At 45.3% G+C, this 14,374-nt stretch overlaps 1 protein-coding gene across 1 annotated transcript in view; it reads left to right on the top strand.

Annotated features, from left to right (window-relative positions):
• Nucleotides 1-2,542: 2,542 nt before the first annotated feature.
• Slc26a5 (solute carrier family 26 member 5) overlaps nucleotides 2,543-14,374 on the top strand; it is a 29,762-nt gene continuing 17,930 nt past the window's right edge. Inside the window, exons 1-7 of the mRNA XM_051152117.1 lie at nucleotides 2,543-2,732; nucleotides 3,514-3,653; nucleotides 6,922-7,032; nucleotides 7,315-7,481; nucleotides 8,020-8,184; nucleotides 11,372-11,524; nucleotides 13,675-13,757. Of these exons, the coding sequence (XP_051008074.1) occupies nucleotides 2,581-2,732; nucleotides 3,514-3,653; nucleotides 6,922-7,032; nucleotides 7,315-7,481; nucleotides 8,020-8,184; nucleotides 11,372-11,524; nucleotides 13,675-13,757 (971 nt within the window). The 5' untranslated portion in view covers nucleotides 2,543-2,580. The remainder of the gene's footprint in view (nucleotides 2,733-3,513; nucleotides 3,654-6,921; nucleotides 7,033-7,314; nucleotides 7,482-8,019; nucleotides 8,185-11,371; nucleotides 11,525-13,674; nucleotides 13,758-14,374) is intronic.

Raw genomic sequence — 14,374 nt, 5'->3', positions numbered from 1 at the left:
TACCTGGTTAATAAAAGGAGGTGTGAGGTTCTAGGAGAAATGGGGCGGTGGCAAGTGGCCTTCAGAAATTCATGACTGTAGACTTCCTGAGGTTAAGGATAAACTAAGGGCGTTGACAAACCACCATTGGGTTTGATGAGATAGGTCTGTTTCCTGGCACTAGGGAAACTGAGGCAGGGTGATCCCAAGTTTGAGGTCAGCCAGGGCTACCCGGTGAAACAAGTGGTGGAAGGGGGAGTGGTCTCAGTGGTGACTTCTTAAGTGGCCGCGAGAACAAATGCACACAGATGAGAGGTCACCACCGGGAGAGACTTGCTAACCCAAAACAACAGAGGTGATTATTACAGACTCTGCTGTGAAAGTCCTCCTTTGCTGGAGCTGTCTTCCTGTCTCGGCTCGTTGCTGCTGCTATAACAAAACATCTGCCACTGGCAATTGGCCTGACAGGAGGCAAGCTTCTTCCGTCACAGGACACCAAACCCCACCTACGAGGGCAGAGCCCTGTAGTTAGTTCAACCACCCAGGACAGCCACACGTCCTTGTGCTCTTGAATGGGCAGTTACATTTCAACACAAACTTTGGAAGTTGTCAAAACATTCAGGCTGTGGTATTATCCTATTGCCCTGGTTGGATTCATGGGCTCTGCCAACATTCCATTTTATTCTAGGCTAGTCAATGCTCAATCTCCTTGAACGCAAGTATTTGTCTTTGCTTGGTGTTTTAAGCACATCCCCTCGCTGGATGTGGTTTCAGTTTCATAAAAAGCTCACAGCCTGACTTCTCACCATGAGGGGGCTGTGTTGACCAAAATTATCAAGCCACAAGTCACAGGGCTCCACATATGACCAAATATTTACTTAACCCCTACTTGACCTACTTTGGGAACTCTGGGTTTAGTTCTTGTGTGCTTAACTTTTCGTTACAATGCATATGATCCAAATGTAAAAACAACTCGGAGAACCAGTACCAGATTACATTTGAGCACTTGATCCCTCCCAGGAAAGTTTAGGAAGTGGTGCCTGCCTGGAGGAAGTAGGTCAGTGGGCATGTCTTTGAAGACTTCAAAGAGCTCGGTTTCTTGCTCTCCCTGCTCCCCCTGCTCCCCTCACTCCCACCTTTTTCTCTCCTCTTCCTGGCTACCACCCTTTTCTACTCTACCTTTCTCCTACAATGGACTGAAACTATAAACTTTAAAATATAACTCCTTCTTTAAGCCGTTTTCCTTGGGGATTTGTTTGCAGTGGTGTAAAGCCTGGTTAACACAATCTTACTTCCACGTCTCACTGGTCAGGCCCACTCTTTGTCACAACCTCAAACATTGCAGATGCAGTTTGTTTTAAAGCTGACTAGCCTATAGGTGGTGGTGGGGCACGCCTTTAATTCCAGCACTTGGAAGGCAGAGGCATGTGGATCTCTGTGAGTTCGAGGCCAGCCTGCTCTACAAAGTGAGTCCAGGACAGCCAGGTCTGTTACACAGAGACTAACTCTTTCCAGTCCTAATCTCCTTGTCCCCACCCTGGCCTTTGTGTTTATGTCTTATTATGGTCATGAATGGTTTTATGGTTTTTTTAAAGGTGGGATCACTCCATGGAGCCCAGGCTAGACTGATACTTACTATATAGTCCAGGCTAGACTTGAATATTTGATTTTTCTGAATCAGCTGCCCAGGTCTTGGAATCTTTCACTTTTGTTATATATAAATGACCATTTATGTCTCATTTTTTTATTTTAAAAATTAAATCTTTGCGATTCATTGATATTTTATTTCTTTTAGCTACTATGCATTGTCCCATGTCTGTGTACAACATGTATTTTTATCACATACAGGTAGGTATTTGCATTTTTCCAATTACTATTGTAATACTCCTGTAAGTATTCTTGTGTGCAATCATGTTGTGGCTTTGTTCTGTAAAATATTTATTTAATTTTTTAATTTTTAATTTTCAGTTTGTATCAAAGACCAAAATGTCAACCCACTACACTGCCCCAAATATAGCCAACTTTCAAACAATATCCCAGTGCACTGACAGTTTTATCTTGGAACTACCTGAAAGTCACTGGGGACTTCCTCCATAAGGCTACAGGCCTCGGCTCTGAACAGAATAGCAAGTGACCACAGGCTTATGAAAGAGGTTAAAATGCCTTCACAAGACGTGTGGTCAGTTTCAGGGACCAGTCTTACCATTCTTCTGTTTGTTCCGACGCACAGGTCACCAGCAGTCACCTGCCTTACACCTCCCCTCCTACAGAGCCAGACAGGCTCTAAACGCAGCATGAACTCTTGCTGAACCTTTACACATTACCTATTTATTGCTCTGAGGGGGAATAAATAAGGTGTATGGGTTTTGGAATTTATTTTTGCTCACTGTATTTATTAGTGCCTACTCCACACAACCATGTCAGAAGTGTTCTGTGGTTTCCGGTTTCTGAGAAGTCCTCAGCGCCTAAAACACCCTGAGAAAGAGACGGCTTTCACCATCTGAAATGATTTTGTTTGTTTGTTTGTTTGTTTGTTTGTTTTCTCCCTTAGTGACCGACCAGAAATGCTTGTCTCCTGCTGCTGGTGAATAACTGCAGACCATGGATCATGCCGAAGAAAATGAAATCCCTGAGGTAGCCCAGAAGTACTGCGTGGAAAGACCTATCTTCAGCCATCCTGTCCTCCAGGAGAGGCTGCACGTCAAGGACAAGGTCTCAGAGTCCATCGGCGACAAGCTGAAGCAGGCATTCACGTACGTCTAGGCATTTTGCTCTGAGAGTTGCAAGGTCTGGTGTGGAAGGGGCACATGCTTTCTGGTGAGCCCTCCCAGTTGACAGAGCCACTCATAGTGGTTCCACCGCCAGCCTTCGGACTGGTCACGTGAGCAACATGCGTCTCACCCGTGGGTCCTGCTTGCATTTCTGTTGTTGTAATAAAACAGCCTGACCAAGAACAGCATAAAGGAGGAAAGGGTTTCCTTAGCTTACAATTCCATTATTGCCGGACCTTCGAGCAACATGGGCAGGAGAGCAGAGGGCAAACACACAGGCGGATCCCTGGTCGCTCTCCCTCTGTTGTACTGCTCACGACCCCCTGCTTGGCAAATGATGCTGTGACAGCCTGGGTCACGCTACAGCTAACAACCAAGGCAGTTCTCCACAGACATGCCACAGACCAATTTGATCTAGAGAATTCCTCCTTAAGACTCTCTTCCTAGAAGATTCTAAGTTGTGTTAGTTTAACTATTATCCAGCGTATCATGTTTATTGGTTTGCTACTATGCCTTACATATACGTAAAGGTTTACGTATCTTTTCTCGAACTCTCCACATAGCTCTAAACATTGCCACCCAGGAATGCTCAGCCTGCCTGTCTTGATTCCCATCCGTAGCTCCCATCCCATTTAGCGGCACCTTTATTGCTAATTGTAGATTGTTCCTTATCATTCCTGGAACTGAAGAATAGACAACACCTTCGTATGAGTTCTACAGAGACAGTCCTCACTCACAACGGCATCTGTTTTTGTCTTCTTAGATGTACTCCTAAAAAAATAAGAAACATCATCTACATGTTCCTGCCCATCACTAAGTGGTTGCCAGCATATAAGTTCAAGGAGTATGTCTTGGGTGACTTGGTTTCTGGCATAAGCACTGGGGTGCTTCAGCTTCCCCAAGGTTAGTACGATACATTGCGCTCTCTCTCTCTCTCTCTCTCTCTCTCTCTGTGTCTATCTCTCTCTGTCTCTGTCTCTCTGTCTCTTTCATTGTCTCTCTCTTTGTCTCTCTGTCTGTCTCTGCCTCTCTGTCTGTCTCTCTCTCTCTGTCTCTCTCTCTCTCTCTCTGCATGTGTGTGTGTGTCTTTCATTGTTTGTTTCCCTTGCTCCCGTCCCCTCAAATAACTGTTTAGCTGTGTTCATCACAGTTGCAGATTCGTGTTTGTTGCTGTTGTTGTTGTTGTTTGTCATAAGGTTCTAGTAACTTTTATCTTCCTAAACAAATTGTTTAGAAACTTAATCTTTTAGAAGCCTTGGAAGCATTCACAGTAGAAAGTGATGATCCTGATTTGAAGATCAGTCAGTTGCTAGGCAACATCTTGTTGTAGTTCCAGTGAAGCTCTTGTTCTAGGCCCATGACATAACTAAAATGGATTGTGATATACTGAATTTCCTTTAAAACTCTGTGGTTCTATATGTAATATAAGAACATTAGAAAATATCAATCTGTGGTCCAGGTGTGGCGGTACATGCCCTTAATCCCAACACAGATGGAGCATTGTGATTTCAAAGCCAACTTGCTCTAAATATCAAGCTCTAGGCCAACCAGTGCTACACAGTGAAACCCTGTCTCAAAAAATAAAATAAAATAAATCAATATGTTCACCATAGCCAATACAACTTATCAAGCACATGCCTGGTTCCCTTTATCTCTAGGCAGCTAAATAAGTCTCTAATCAGGGCCTGAGACAAAAAAACAAATAAAGATAAGTACACATTGTTAAATTATAAACATCATAAAGGAAAAGACTGGACACTGGGACATTACAGGGGAGCTGGTTTAACTAAAAGTGTATTGAAAAGTTATTTGAAAAACTGAATTCAAAATGCAATGATATAAGCAACTAATTAAACTACTCAGTGGGTCACACATAGGAAAAGAAGACATCAAAGTAGGAAGGGATTGGCATAAAGAAAAAGGATTGAAAAAAGAGAGGATGGGGGATGAGAATATAAAAGAGAGGGAGAAAATGATCAAAATTTAATATAGAAATGAAATTGTAAAAAAAAAAAAATCAATTTAAAACAAAAATAGTCAATGTGAGCTGAGACTCCAGGCAAGTGAAAACAAAAGGAAAAGTGTTTCAGACAAAAAAAAAAAAAAAAAAAAAGTACAGTACAAGTCAAGCTGTGCTCAGGAAGAGCCAGATGTAGTTAAAAGGGCTAAAAGGAAGGCAGTATACTAGGACTGTAGGAAATGAATAGTGACAATTAGAAGTCCTCTAATAAAGATGGTAGCTCAAAGGCGAGTTGCCCTAGAGTAAAACCCATCAACAAACAAAATGGTATTTCTCATGAAGCAGTAAGAAAGACAGAGATAGCCAGGCCAGAACTTGGGAGGCAGCCCTCACCCCTCACCCCCCACCCTTGCTCCAGCCCCTCACCCACCACCATGTAAGCAAGCCTGACTGACTCATTGCTCCCTCTGAGTGTGCTTCTGTGGAATCACACCTCTCTGTTGTTGGGACCTTAGGAGGAAGTAGGTTCCCATCACTCCTCAAGGGAAAGGATTTTGGCAGCAGCCCCTGCAGGGTGTGACCTGCTCTCCTGAAGTCACTCTGAGTCACTCTGAATAAAATGTCAAGCGTTCTGGTTGGGAACCCGCACAGCTGGAAGTGAACCAGGCTTGGCTCAGCTGGAAGATGCCTGCCCAAGAAGACTACCTTCAGAATGAGCAACAGAGGCGCCTGGGGGACTATAACTTCTAATGAGGGTCAAGGGAATCAGGTGGAGGGGCATACAGAGACCAGGAGACGTTGCAGTCGAGAATGTTGATATCAAAGGAGGGGGTCTTTAGAGAACCCACAAACATCCCCTTAGAGAGCGCCATCCGGGTGGATCAATACCACCCTGAACCTGTCATTTTTCTACTTTTTTTTTTTTTTTTTTTTTTTTTTTTTTTTTTTTTTGTCTCTGTTTTAGCCTTGGCTGTCCTAGACTCGCTGTGTAGACCAGGCAGCGATCCGCCTACCTCTGCCTCCCGAGTGCTGGGATTAAAGACGTGGGCCACCCACACCCGGCTCATTTCTCTACTCATCTGTGACAGAAGGCAGCAAACTCCACCCACTGGCAAAAGGGAGATGACAAGGCAAACTGCCTGCATTAGTTACTTGCAGCACTATTGTGACAAAATATTGGACAAGGGTGACTCAGGAAGCTTTCATTCGGCCAGTTCCGGGGTGAGCCAACATGATCAGGCAGGCCTAGCTGCAGGAGCTTCAGGCAGCTCCTCACCGGGCATCTGCAGTCAGGAACCCAGGAGAGACAAACGCTTGGGCGCAGCTTGTTTTCTTCTTTTAAATCGGTCCAGGACTTAAACCCAGGGACCGGCACAACCCACATTTAGAATGGTTTTCGCACCTCAGTTAATCTCATCCCAGTTGCTGTTAATTTAAAGTATGGCCTAATAAATGCTTATTATTAAGCTTATAATTACTACGGTGGTATTATCTAACCCGCTTTTACAATCAGTGAAGACATAGACACCTGATGTATTTTATAATAGCCTATTTTCACCTGGGGCATGGCAACTATTACCTCCTAAACTATCTTCATTTATCTCCCAGCCTCCATCCCGTGCCAATCTGCTCCTAATAATTTCTGTTTGGGCTACTTCCCTTCTCTAATTGCTAAGCTTGTTCATTTTGCCCATTTCTTTCCTGTGGGACTTCAGAGTTCCACCAGTGGACCCACGTGCCTCTTTCCTATCCCGTGGTCACTCTCCTCCTACGTCCTCCTCTGTCCCATCTGCCTATTCTTCCCAAGATTCTCTCTGCTCAAAGCCGGCTAACCTTCGCCCGCCCCTTCCTTCTGCCTTGCCCAGGTGAAGGCCTTTTATTCAGCCAATCAGGGAGGCAAGCAACTAGATTTTGCGAGCCAGCAACATAGCATCGGACCAGCCTCCAAGACATCCAACACAGGCCAGAGGTTTCTCTTCAGTGATCCTAGGTCCTGTCTGGTTTACAATTCGTAGTAGCCATCGAACTGCCACAGCCTGGACCACGCGCGCGGGCACCACATTGCTCACGGGTTTGGGGCAGAAGCTAGACCCCTCCATACACTTACAGTAAGATGGGTTTCACTGTTCATCAGAGACCAGGAGGTGAAAGGACCACACCCTGCTGTTTGCTAACCATGGCCCTGTCTCTGCTTTCTGCGCCCGCCCGCAGGCTTAGCTTTCGCGATGCTGGCAGCTGTCCCTCCGGTGTTCGGCCTGTACTCCTCCTTCTATCCTGTCATCATGTACTGTTTCTTTGGAACCTCCAGACACATATCTATAGGTAAAAAAAAAAAAAAAAAAAAAAAAAAAAAAAAAAAAAAAAAAAAAAAAAAAAAAACATATTTTGACCACCTACCCCTGTTTTCCAAACTTTGCAATATGCTTGTTACTATTGCTTAATAAACCGTGTGTTAATTAACTTCATACCCGTGAATTGTTTGAAAAATGCGTCTCCGGCTGAGAGTGTATTGGCAGTAGTTGAGCGTTCACCTAGCCTGTGTGAAACCCTGGGCTTGATTCCTTGAGCTTCTGAACAGTGCTGGCCTGCGCTCCTCCGTTTCAGGTCCTTTCGCTGTTATTAGCTTGATGATCGGTGGCGTGGCTGTTCGGTTGGTCCCCGATGATATAGTCATCCCGGGAGGCGTAAATGCAACCAATGGTACGGAAGCCAGAGATGCGCTAAGAGTGAAGGTCGCCATGTCTGTCACCTTGCTTTCAGGAATCATTCAGGTGAGACTCCAGTGTGCGGAGATGGACTCTGGTTTGTTCATCTACGAAATGCCTATTGAATCCTCTTGGCTGGTCTCACTCTGTGTGGGCAGAGAGTCAGACAGCAAAGCTCCAACGCTGGGGGCTCACGGTGCTTTTAAGAACCTGCCCACTGGATGCCTCAGTCCCCCCACCTCCCCCTCGCTAAGAATGACTAGTGAGCTTCCCCTGAGTGTTCCGAAAGCAAACAGGCTTGAAAGAGTGGCGGTCCCTTAGGAACTGTGAGCAAACGGCCTGTGTTAGTGGACCACAGTACGCAGGAATGAGCCCCTCACAGGCAGGGCGGAAGCGTGAGCAAGGTTCTGAGGGACCCAAGCCATGGCGGGTTTAGCTTTATTTTCTTTACAGCCTGTGGCCTGTTAGCTGCCACAGGTACAAGTCTACAGGATTAGGAAGTGACGTAGAAAGAGATTCCTAAATCTTTTGTTGGTTGTCAAATCCTAACTCATCGTGCTCTTTGTTTGTTTGTCTTTTTTTTTTTTTTTTTTTTTAAATACAGTTTTGCCTAGGTGTCTGTAGGTTCGGATTTGTGGCCATTTACCTCACGGAGCCGTTGGTGCGAGGGTTTACCACTGCAGCCGCCGTGCACGTGTTCACCTCCATGTTAAAATACCTGTTTGGGGTTAAAACAAAGCGGTACAGTGGGATCTTTTCAGTGGTGTATGTAAGTAAGCGAGTCCTGACCCCCTGGTACTGGCTCCCCACACCCCCTACCCCTGTCCGCTCCTGTGTATCTTTCCCCTTTAGGGCTTCGAGGGAAAAGACTTAGTTATTCTAAGGCCTTCTGGGAAGGGTGCTACAACCATGGTTAACCCTGACGTTCTGTTGTGGCTATGTGAATCTCCCTGCTTCAGAAGGGATTTGTTCTTAGGTCTCCCTTGGTGACTGCCCCACTCACCCTAATTAGGTGAAGAGAGAGAGAGCTTTTAAGATATAATGGGAAGCTGGGTGTGGTGGCCCATGCCTTTAATGCCAGCACTTCAGAAGCAGAAGCAGGTAGAATTCTGTGAGTTTGAGGCCAGCTTAGTCTACATAGTGATTTCCTGGCCAGCCAGGGCTACATAAGTGAGACCCTGTCTCAAAAAAAAACAAACAAACAAACAAACAAACAAAACCAAAAACAAAAAACAACAACAAACGCTATAGTAGAAAAGCACAACTCTTGTAAAGGGTGCTTAATTGAGCAGAAAAAAAAAAAAAAAGCAACACTATAAATGGTTTGACCAACATAAGCAAACAGTTTAATAAAACATGCATAGACTATACACAACAGAGAAAATAAAAACTGTTTGCAAGTGCATAGGAAAAGTACCTGGTTAATTCAAAGTTGATTATATGAAGTTGATAACAAAGTCTAAACATTCAACTTTTTGTTTTGTTTTGTTTTGTTTTTTGTTTTCTGTCTTTTGAGACAGGATTTCTCTGGGTAGCCGTGGTTGATCTGGATTCTCTTTGTAGACCAAGCTGTCCTAGAACCCACAGAGATCCACCTACCTCTGCCTCCCGAGTGCTGGGATTAAAGCAATGTGACACCATGCCTGGCTAAAATTCAACTTTTTTTTTTATACAATACAAATAGCTAGAAATCATTAACAATATAGTCTCCCAAATCCTGAGTGGGGCCTGGAGAGATAGCTCAGCTGTTAAGAGCACTTGCTGCTGTTGCAGAGTAATAGGGTTCAAGTCCTAGCACCCACCTCAGGCAGTTTATAACTACATGTGTCTCCAACTACAAGAGATCCAGCACGCCCTTGTGGCTTCATTGAGCACACACAAACATGAACACACACACACACACACACACACACACACACACAAACGATAAAATACTTCAAAACAACAACTACTATAAAACCTATACGCTTAGAATCCAAGGGGAAAAATGCATTTCTAAATGGCCCCTGAAGTAATTCTAGCCAATTGACAATGAGCTACTGCAAACAGCATTGTCAGATCCTTGGCTGTAGCCTTTGCAGGTATCTATCTGCCAGGCCCTTCACTAGGCACCGAGATAAGTGATGGGCTGGGCAGACCTAGCCTTGACCTTGGAGCTGACAGTCCCATGGGAAAATAGTTGAGGTAAACCATGAGTTGTAAAAATATGCAGTTCATTACAAAGTATGTAAAGTGCTCTGAGAGGGGGACAGTGTGCTCTGAGAGGACAGACACCTTTCTATTAGGGTTCTGGGACAGTCATTTTGAGGAAGTGACACTTAAATTTGAATCCTCAGTTGACAAACACAGGAACCAAACCAAGGTTTGGGTGTCCCATAGATTATTAATTTCTTTTTTTTTTTTTTTTTTTTTTTTTTTTTTGGTTTTTTGAGACGGGGTTTCTCTGTGTAGCCTTGGCTGTCCTGGACTCACTTTGTAGACCAGGCTGGCCTCGAACTCACAGCGATCTGCCTGCCTCTGCGTCCCGAGTGCTGGGATTATTAATTTCTTGAGATAGTTGGAAGTACACCTCATACTCTGAGACTTCTCAAAATGACTTGTTACAGAGAAAACGCAGCCTGCATCTGCGAGAGACCTCTTCTGTAAAGCAACTAACACAATAGTGAAAGGAAAATGCATTAAAACGTGAAATAATTATATTTGGAGTATCCAGACCAGAGCCCTAAGACATAACTAAGTGGCTTTCTTCTCTACCCCTCCCGGGCTTCTTTCTAAAACCCATTCTCCTGGCTCCAAAGCCTGCCTGGCTTCATTGTCATCGCCTCATGACAATTTTCTAAGCCAGATTTCTAAAGCTTTGCTGTGTTTTCACCTCTGAAGTGTTCTGTGGTGTTGATCCCGATTCTTCAAGGGTCCTAACTCAACCCCCGGGTTACCCTTCTGAATCTTAGATGAGGTACACACACTCAGATATCAGCATATCAAAACCACCTAAACCCTTGCATGGTGGAGCATGCCTGCACCGACACTCCAGTGGAGCGTGAGTTCAAGGTCAGCCTGGACTCCATCGTGAGCGCCCATCTCAAACAAAACAACAATAAGCTCACTGTGTTGTTGAATAAGAATTGCGAGTATAAACTTGTATGATTAGGCAAAAAGTGCCTCCTAATTTGTAGAAGATGCGGGGACAAGTGCTTCAGCCTATAATCTTTCCCATGCGCATGCCAAATAGATGTTCCACCCCCGGATGTTCCACGGCCTCTTCCCCACCCACCTCTCTTTCAAGTTTAGACTCATCTGAACTTTTTGAAGATTTTTCTCACTGTCATAAACTGTACATAGCAAGAAGCTAGGCTGAAGAGGTGACACAGAAGTTCAGAGCGCTTACTGGCCGTGCAGAAGACCTGGGTTTATTTCTAGCAGCCAAATGGTGGCTCACAATTGCCTGGAACTCAAGTTCAGGAGATCTGATGCCTTCTTCTGGCCTTCATGGATGCCGGACGCATGTTGTTCAAATACTACACTCAGGCACACACATGGCAAAATGTATCTCATTGTTCATATTTTTTTTATTTATTATTTTTACTTATTTATTTATTTATTTTTGGTTTTTCGAGACAAGGTTTCTCTGTGTAGCCTTGGCTGTCCTAGACTTGCTCTGTAGACCAGGCTGGCCTCGGACTCAGAGCGATCTGCCTGCCTCTGCCTCCCAAGTGCTGGGGTCAAAGGTGTGTGCCACCATGCCCCAGCCTGCATTTCTAAAGCCTTCTTAGCAACCCGGACAGAAGCTTCCTATTCGTAAACAAGTCCCTCCCCCATCCTCTCCCCTCAGCCCTGCTAGCCTCTGTCACACTTGTCTCTGTGACCTGCCTGTCTAGGGACCTTTTCTGTGTGTTGAGTCGTGTAGTACAGGTGCTAATGCTTGATGCAAACCTCCAGTGTTCACTGTGTTGCAGAGTACAGTTGCTGTGTTGCAGAATGTTAAAAACCTCAACGTGTGTTCCCTAGGCGTCGGCCTGATGGTTTTTGGTTTGCTGTTGGGTGGCAAGGAGTTTAATGAGAGATTTAAAGAGAAATTGCCAGCACCCATTCCTCTAGAGTTCTTTGCTGTAAGTACATGCAAGGGGATGGCCTGTTCAGGACCCTACTAGGGTCGATCGCATGCACCACTTCCTGCAGGGGCTTCTGATGTGGGTGATAGAGGCACAGGGATCTGGAGGGTCCTCCCCCCCCCCCCCCCCCCACCCCACCCCCCATCTTCTGTAAAGCAACTAACACAATAGTGAAAGGAAAATGCATTAAAACGTAGACGGGGTTTCCCTGTTGTGTTAGCCTTGGCTGTCCTAGACTCACCTAGTTAAACCAGGCTGGCCTCGAGCTCACAGCGATCCATCTGCCTCTGCCTCCAAGTGCTGGGAACCTAAGTGAAGATGTAAATGCACTTTTTAATTTTGTTTTGTTTTGTTTGTTTTTCGAGACTAGGTTTCTCTGTGTAGCCTTGGCTGTCCTGGACTCACTTTGTAGACCAGGCTGGCCTCGAACTCACAGCAATTTGCCTGCCTCTGCCACCCGAGTGCACCACCATGCCCTGCTGTAAATGCACTTTTTAACAGTGCTTAGCATGAAAGATGGGATATGTCTTCCTTACTTTTTTTTTCATTATCTGTTTATTTTTAAAGAGTACACATTATTTTAATTACCCATAATAACATCAATAGCTTTGCTTACTTTAATAAAGCAACTTCCATTTTGAAAAGACAAATTTTCCCAATTTTCTTTGTTTTCTGGCACTTGTAAGCTGAAATACTTCACAGTCGCATATAACTCAAGTCCAAATATCTCTCAACATATTCATGACTGAAAACTTAGTAGCATTTTTTAATGCATATACATTGAAATAAACAATACCACATCCTTAAGTGACCTCAATTATTTACCCCTGGATGTGTGCCTGGAGGGGGCCTCGCATAACCCATAACCATCAACGTTGGGGTCAGAGTGAACTCCCTCCCTCACTCCTCTCCACAGAGAGCAAGCACAGAGCACCCAGTGTTTGTGAAGCTGTGACAGTGTCAGAGGGAACATGATCTGAATTAACGTTCAAACCACCGGCTAGGCTACCTCTAACTAGAGGTATGCCCAGCTGCGCTGTTTCCATTTAGCCTTTAAAATCCACAGAGTCCCAGTGGATTCCTGAGTAGAAAGTTTGGGACGCACAAAGATTCTTCTTCTTCTTTTTTTTTTTTTTTTTTTCCCCAAAAAAGTAACAGGTTCCAGCCTTCAGGATTCCAAAGTTTATTTTTATTATAAATTTGTTTCGAGTTTTGCACTAGGGCGACCCATCTCTTCCTGTCAATAGGAAAATAGCAGTTTAGTAATCGGTTACCACCACCATAAGATTGAGCCTACAGGCATCTGACCCGCATTTGTTCTGAGACTTTAAATAATTCTAGGTGATCCCTCCAGTTTGAGACACACAAGAGCCCATTACAGCTGACAGACATAACCGTCACCACCATCAGAGTCATGTCACTAGAGGGAGCCAAAGTTCCTGGTTCCTCTGAGCCTGCTCTGCCGGACAGTAAACTGTCCTTACTAGCAGTGGGGTAGAGGCCACACCTCCTGGAGCTGTCCTGAAGCTCTCCTCCCTTCTCTCCTGGGCCCGTCTATTCCAAAAGTTCTGGAAGCAGTAGTTACTGAGGGCGAAAGAAGCCACCACTCATTCTGTCCTGTTCTTCTGCTGGAAGGTTGTGCTGTGAAATTCAAGTAAAACTAGGTTCTGACAGGGCAGAAGTGGCCTTGGAAACACCGCTCAGGGTGACAGGCTGTGTACCCTGAACCTGGAGAGGACAGCTATGTGGCACTCTGGGAGGCTTCTGGCTGTGTCTGTGCTGCCGTCCTGGGGACCGGGACAGCAGCAGAGGGATTCTAAAGCCAGTGTGGGTTCCACAGTGACAGGCTGGCATTACCAACCTCACCACACGTGTGGTATGGGCCCACATTCCTTCTACCTGCCCCAGACTCAAGGTCAACCCTAGTGATGGCCTCCTGCTGCTGCCATCAACTAGCCAAAAAGAAGCTGACTCAAGCCCTGAGCTGTAGGGTAAAGTCATTGAGAGACGTTAGCTGGCACTGGACAGCGCCCCCTCTTAACCCTGAGACATGAGACTAGATCTCCCAATGGACAGATGCGGTGAGCCTTGCTTTTGTCCTGTCAGTACTGGGCTGTAAGGGGTGTCTGGGTTTGTGTCTGCTGCAGGTGGTGATGGGAACTGGCATCTCGGCAGGGTTTAACTTGCAAGAGTCCTACAGCGTGGATGTTGTTGGAACCCTTCCTCTGGGGTAAGGAAATAGTTTAAGAGGAGTGACTGATTACCCAACAGATCAACCATCTCTAACGCTGCATGAAAAAAAATCATCTTTTCTACATAGCAAACAGATGGAGATATTATGGGCTTGAGTGTGTGTGTGTGTGTGTGTGTGTGAGTGTGTGTGCGTGTGGGTAGGTGTGTGAATGTATGTGTGTGTGAGGATGTGTGGGTGGGTGGGTGTGTATGTGTGTGTGAGTGTGTATGTGAGTGTGAGTGTGTGTGTGTGTGTGAGTGTGTGTGCGTGTGGGTAGGTGTGTGAGTGTATGTGTGTGTGATGATGTGTGGGTGGGTGGGTATGTATGTGTGTGTGTGAGTGTGTATGTGTGTGAGTGTGTGTATGTGTGTGTGTGTGTATGTGTGTGTGTGTGTGTGTTTGTTAAAAACTTGTAGCAGCTAGATATGATAACATACACCTTTAATCTCAGCATGCAGGAGGCAGAGATGGCCAGATCTCTGTGAGTTCAAGGCCATCCTGGTCTACATAGCAGGTTCCAGGAAGCCAGAACTACATAGTGAGTCCCTGTCTGGTGTGGGGTACAGGGGCATAGCAGGGGGAAAAAGTTAAAGATTTCATTTCTAACTATTTTT

This window comes from Acomys russatus, chromosome 10 (genome assembly GCF_903995435.1).
Source record: "Acomys russatus chromosome 10, mAcoRus1.1, whole genome shotgun sequence".
Classification (NCBI taxonomy): domain Eukaryota; kingdom Metazoa; phylum Chordata; class Mammalia; order Rodentia; family Muridae; genus Acomys; species Acomys russatus.
Note: the sequence above shows the minus strand (reverse complement) of the source record. Positions and strands in the feature narration are given on the sequence as shown.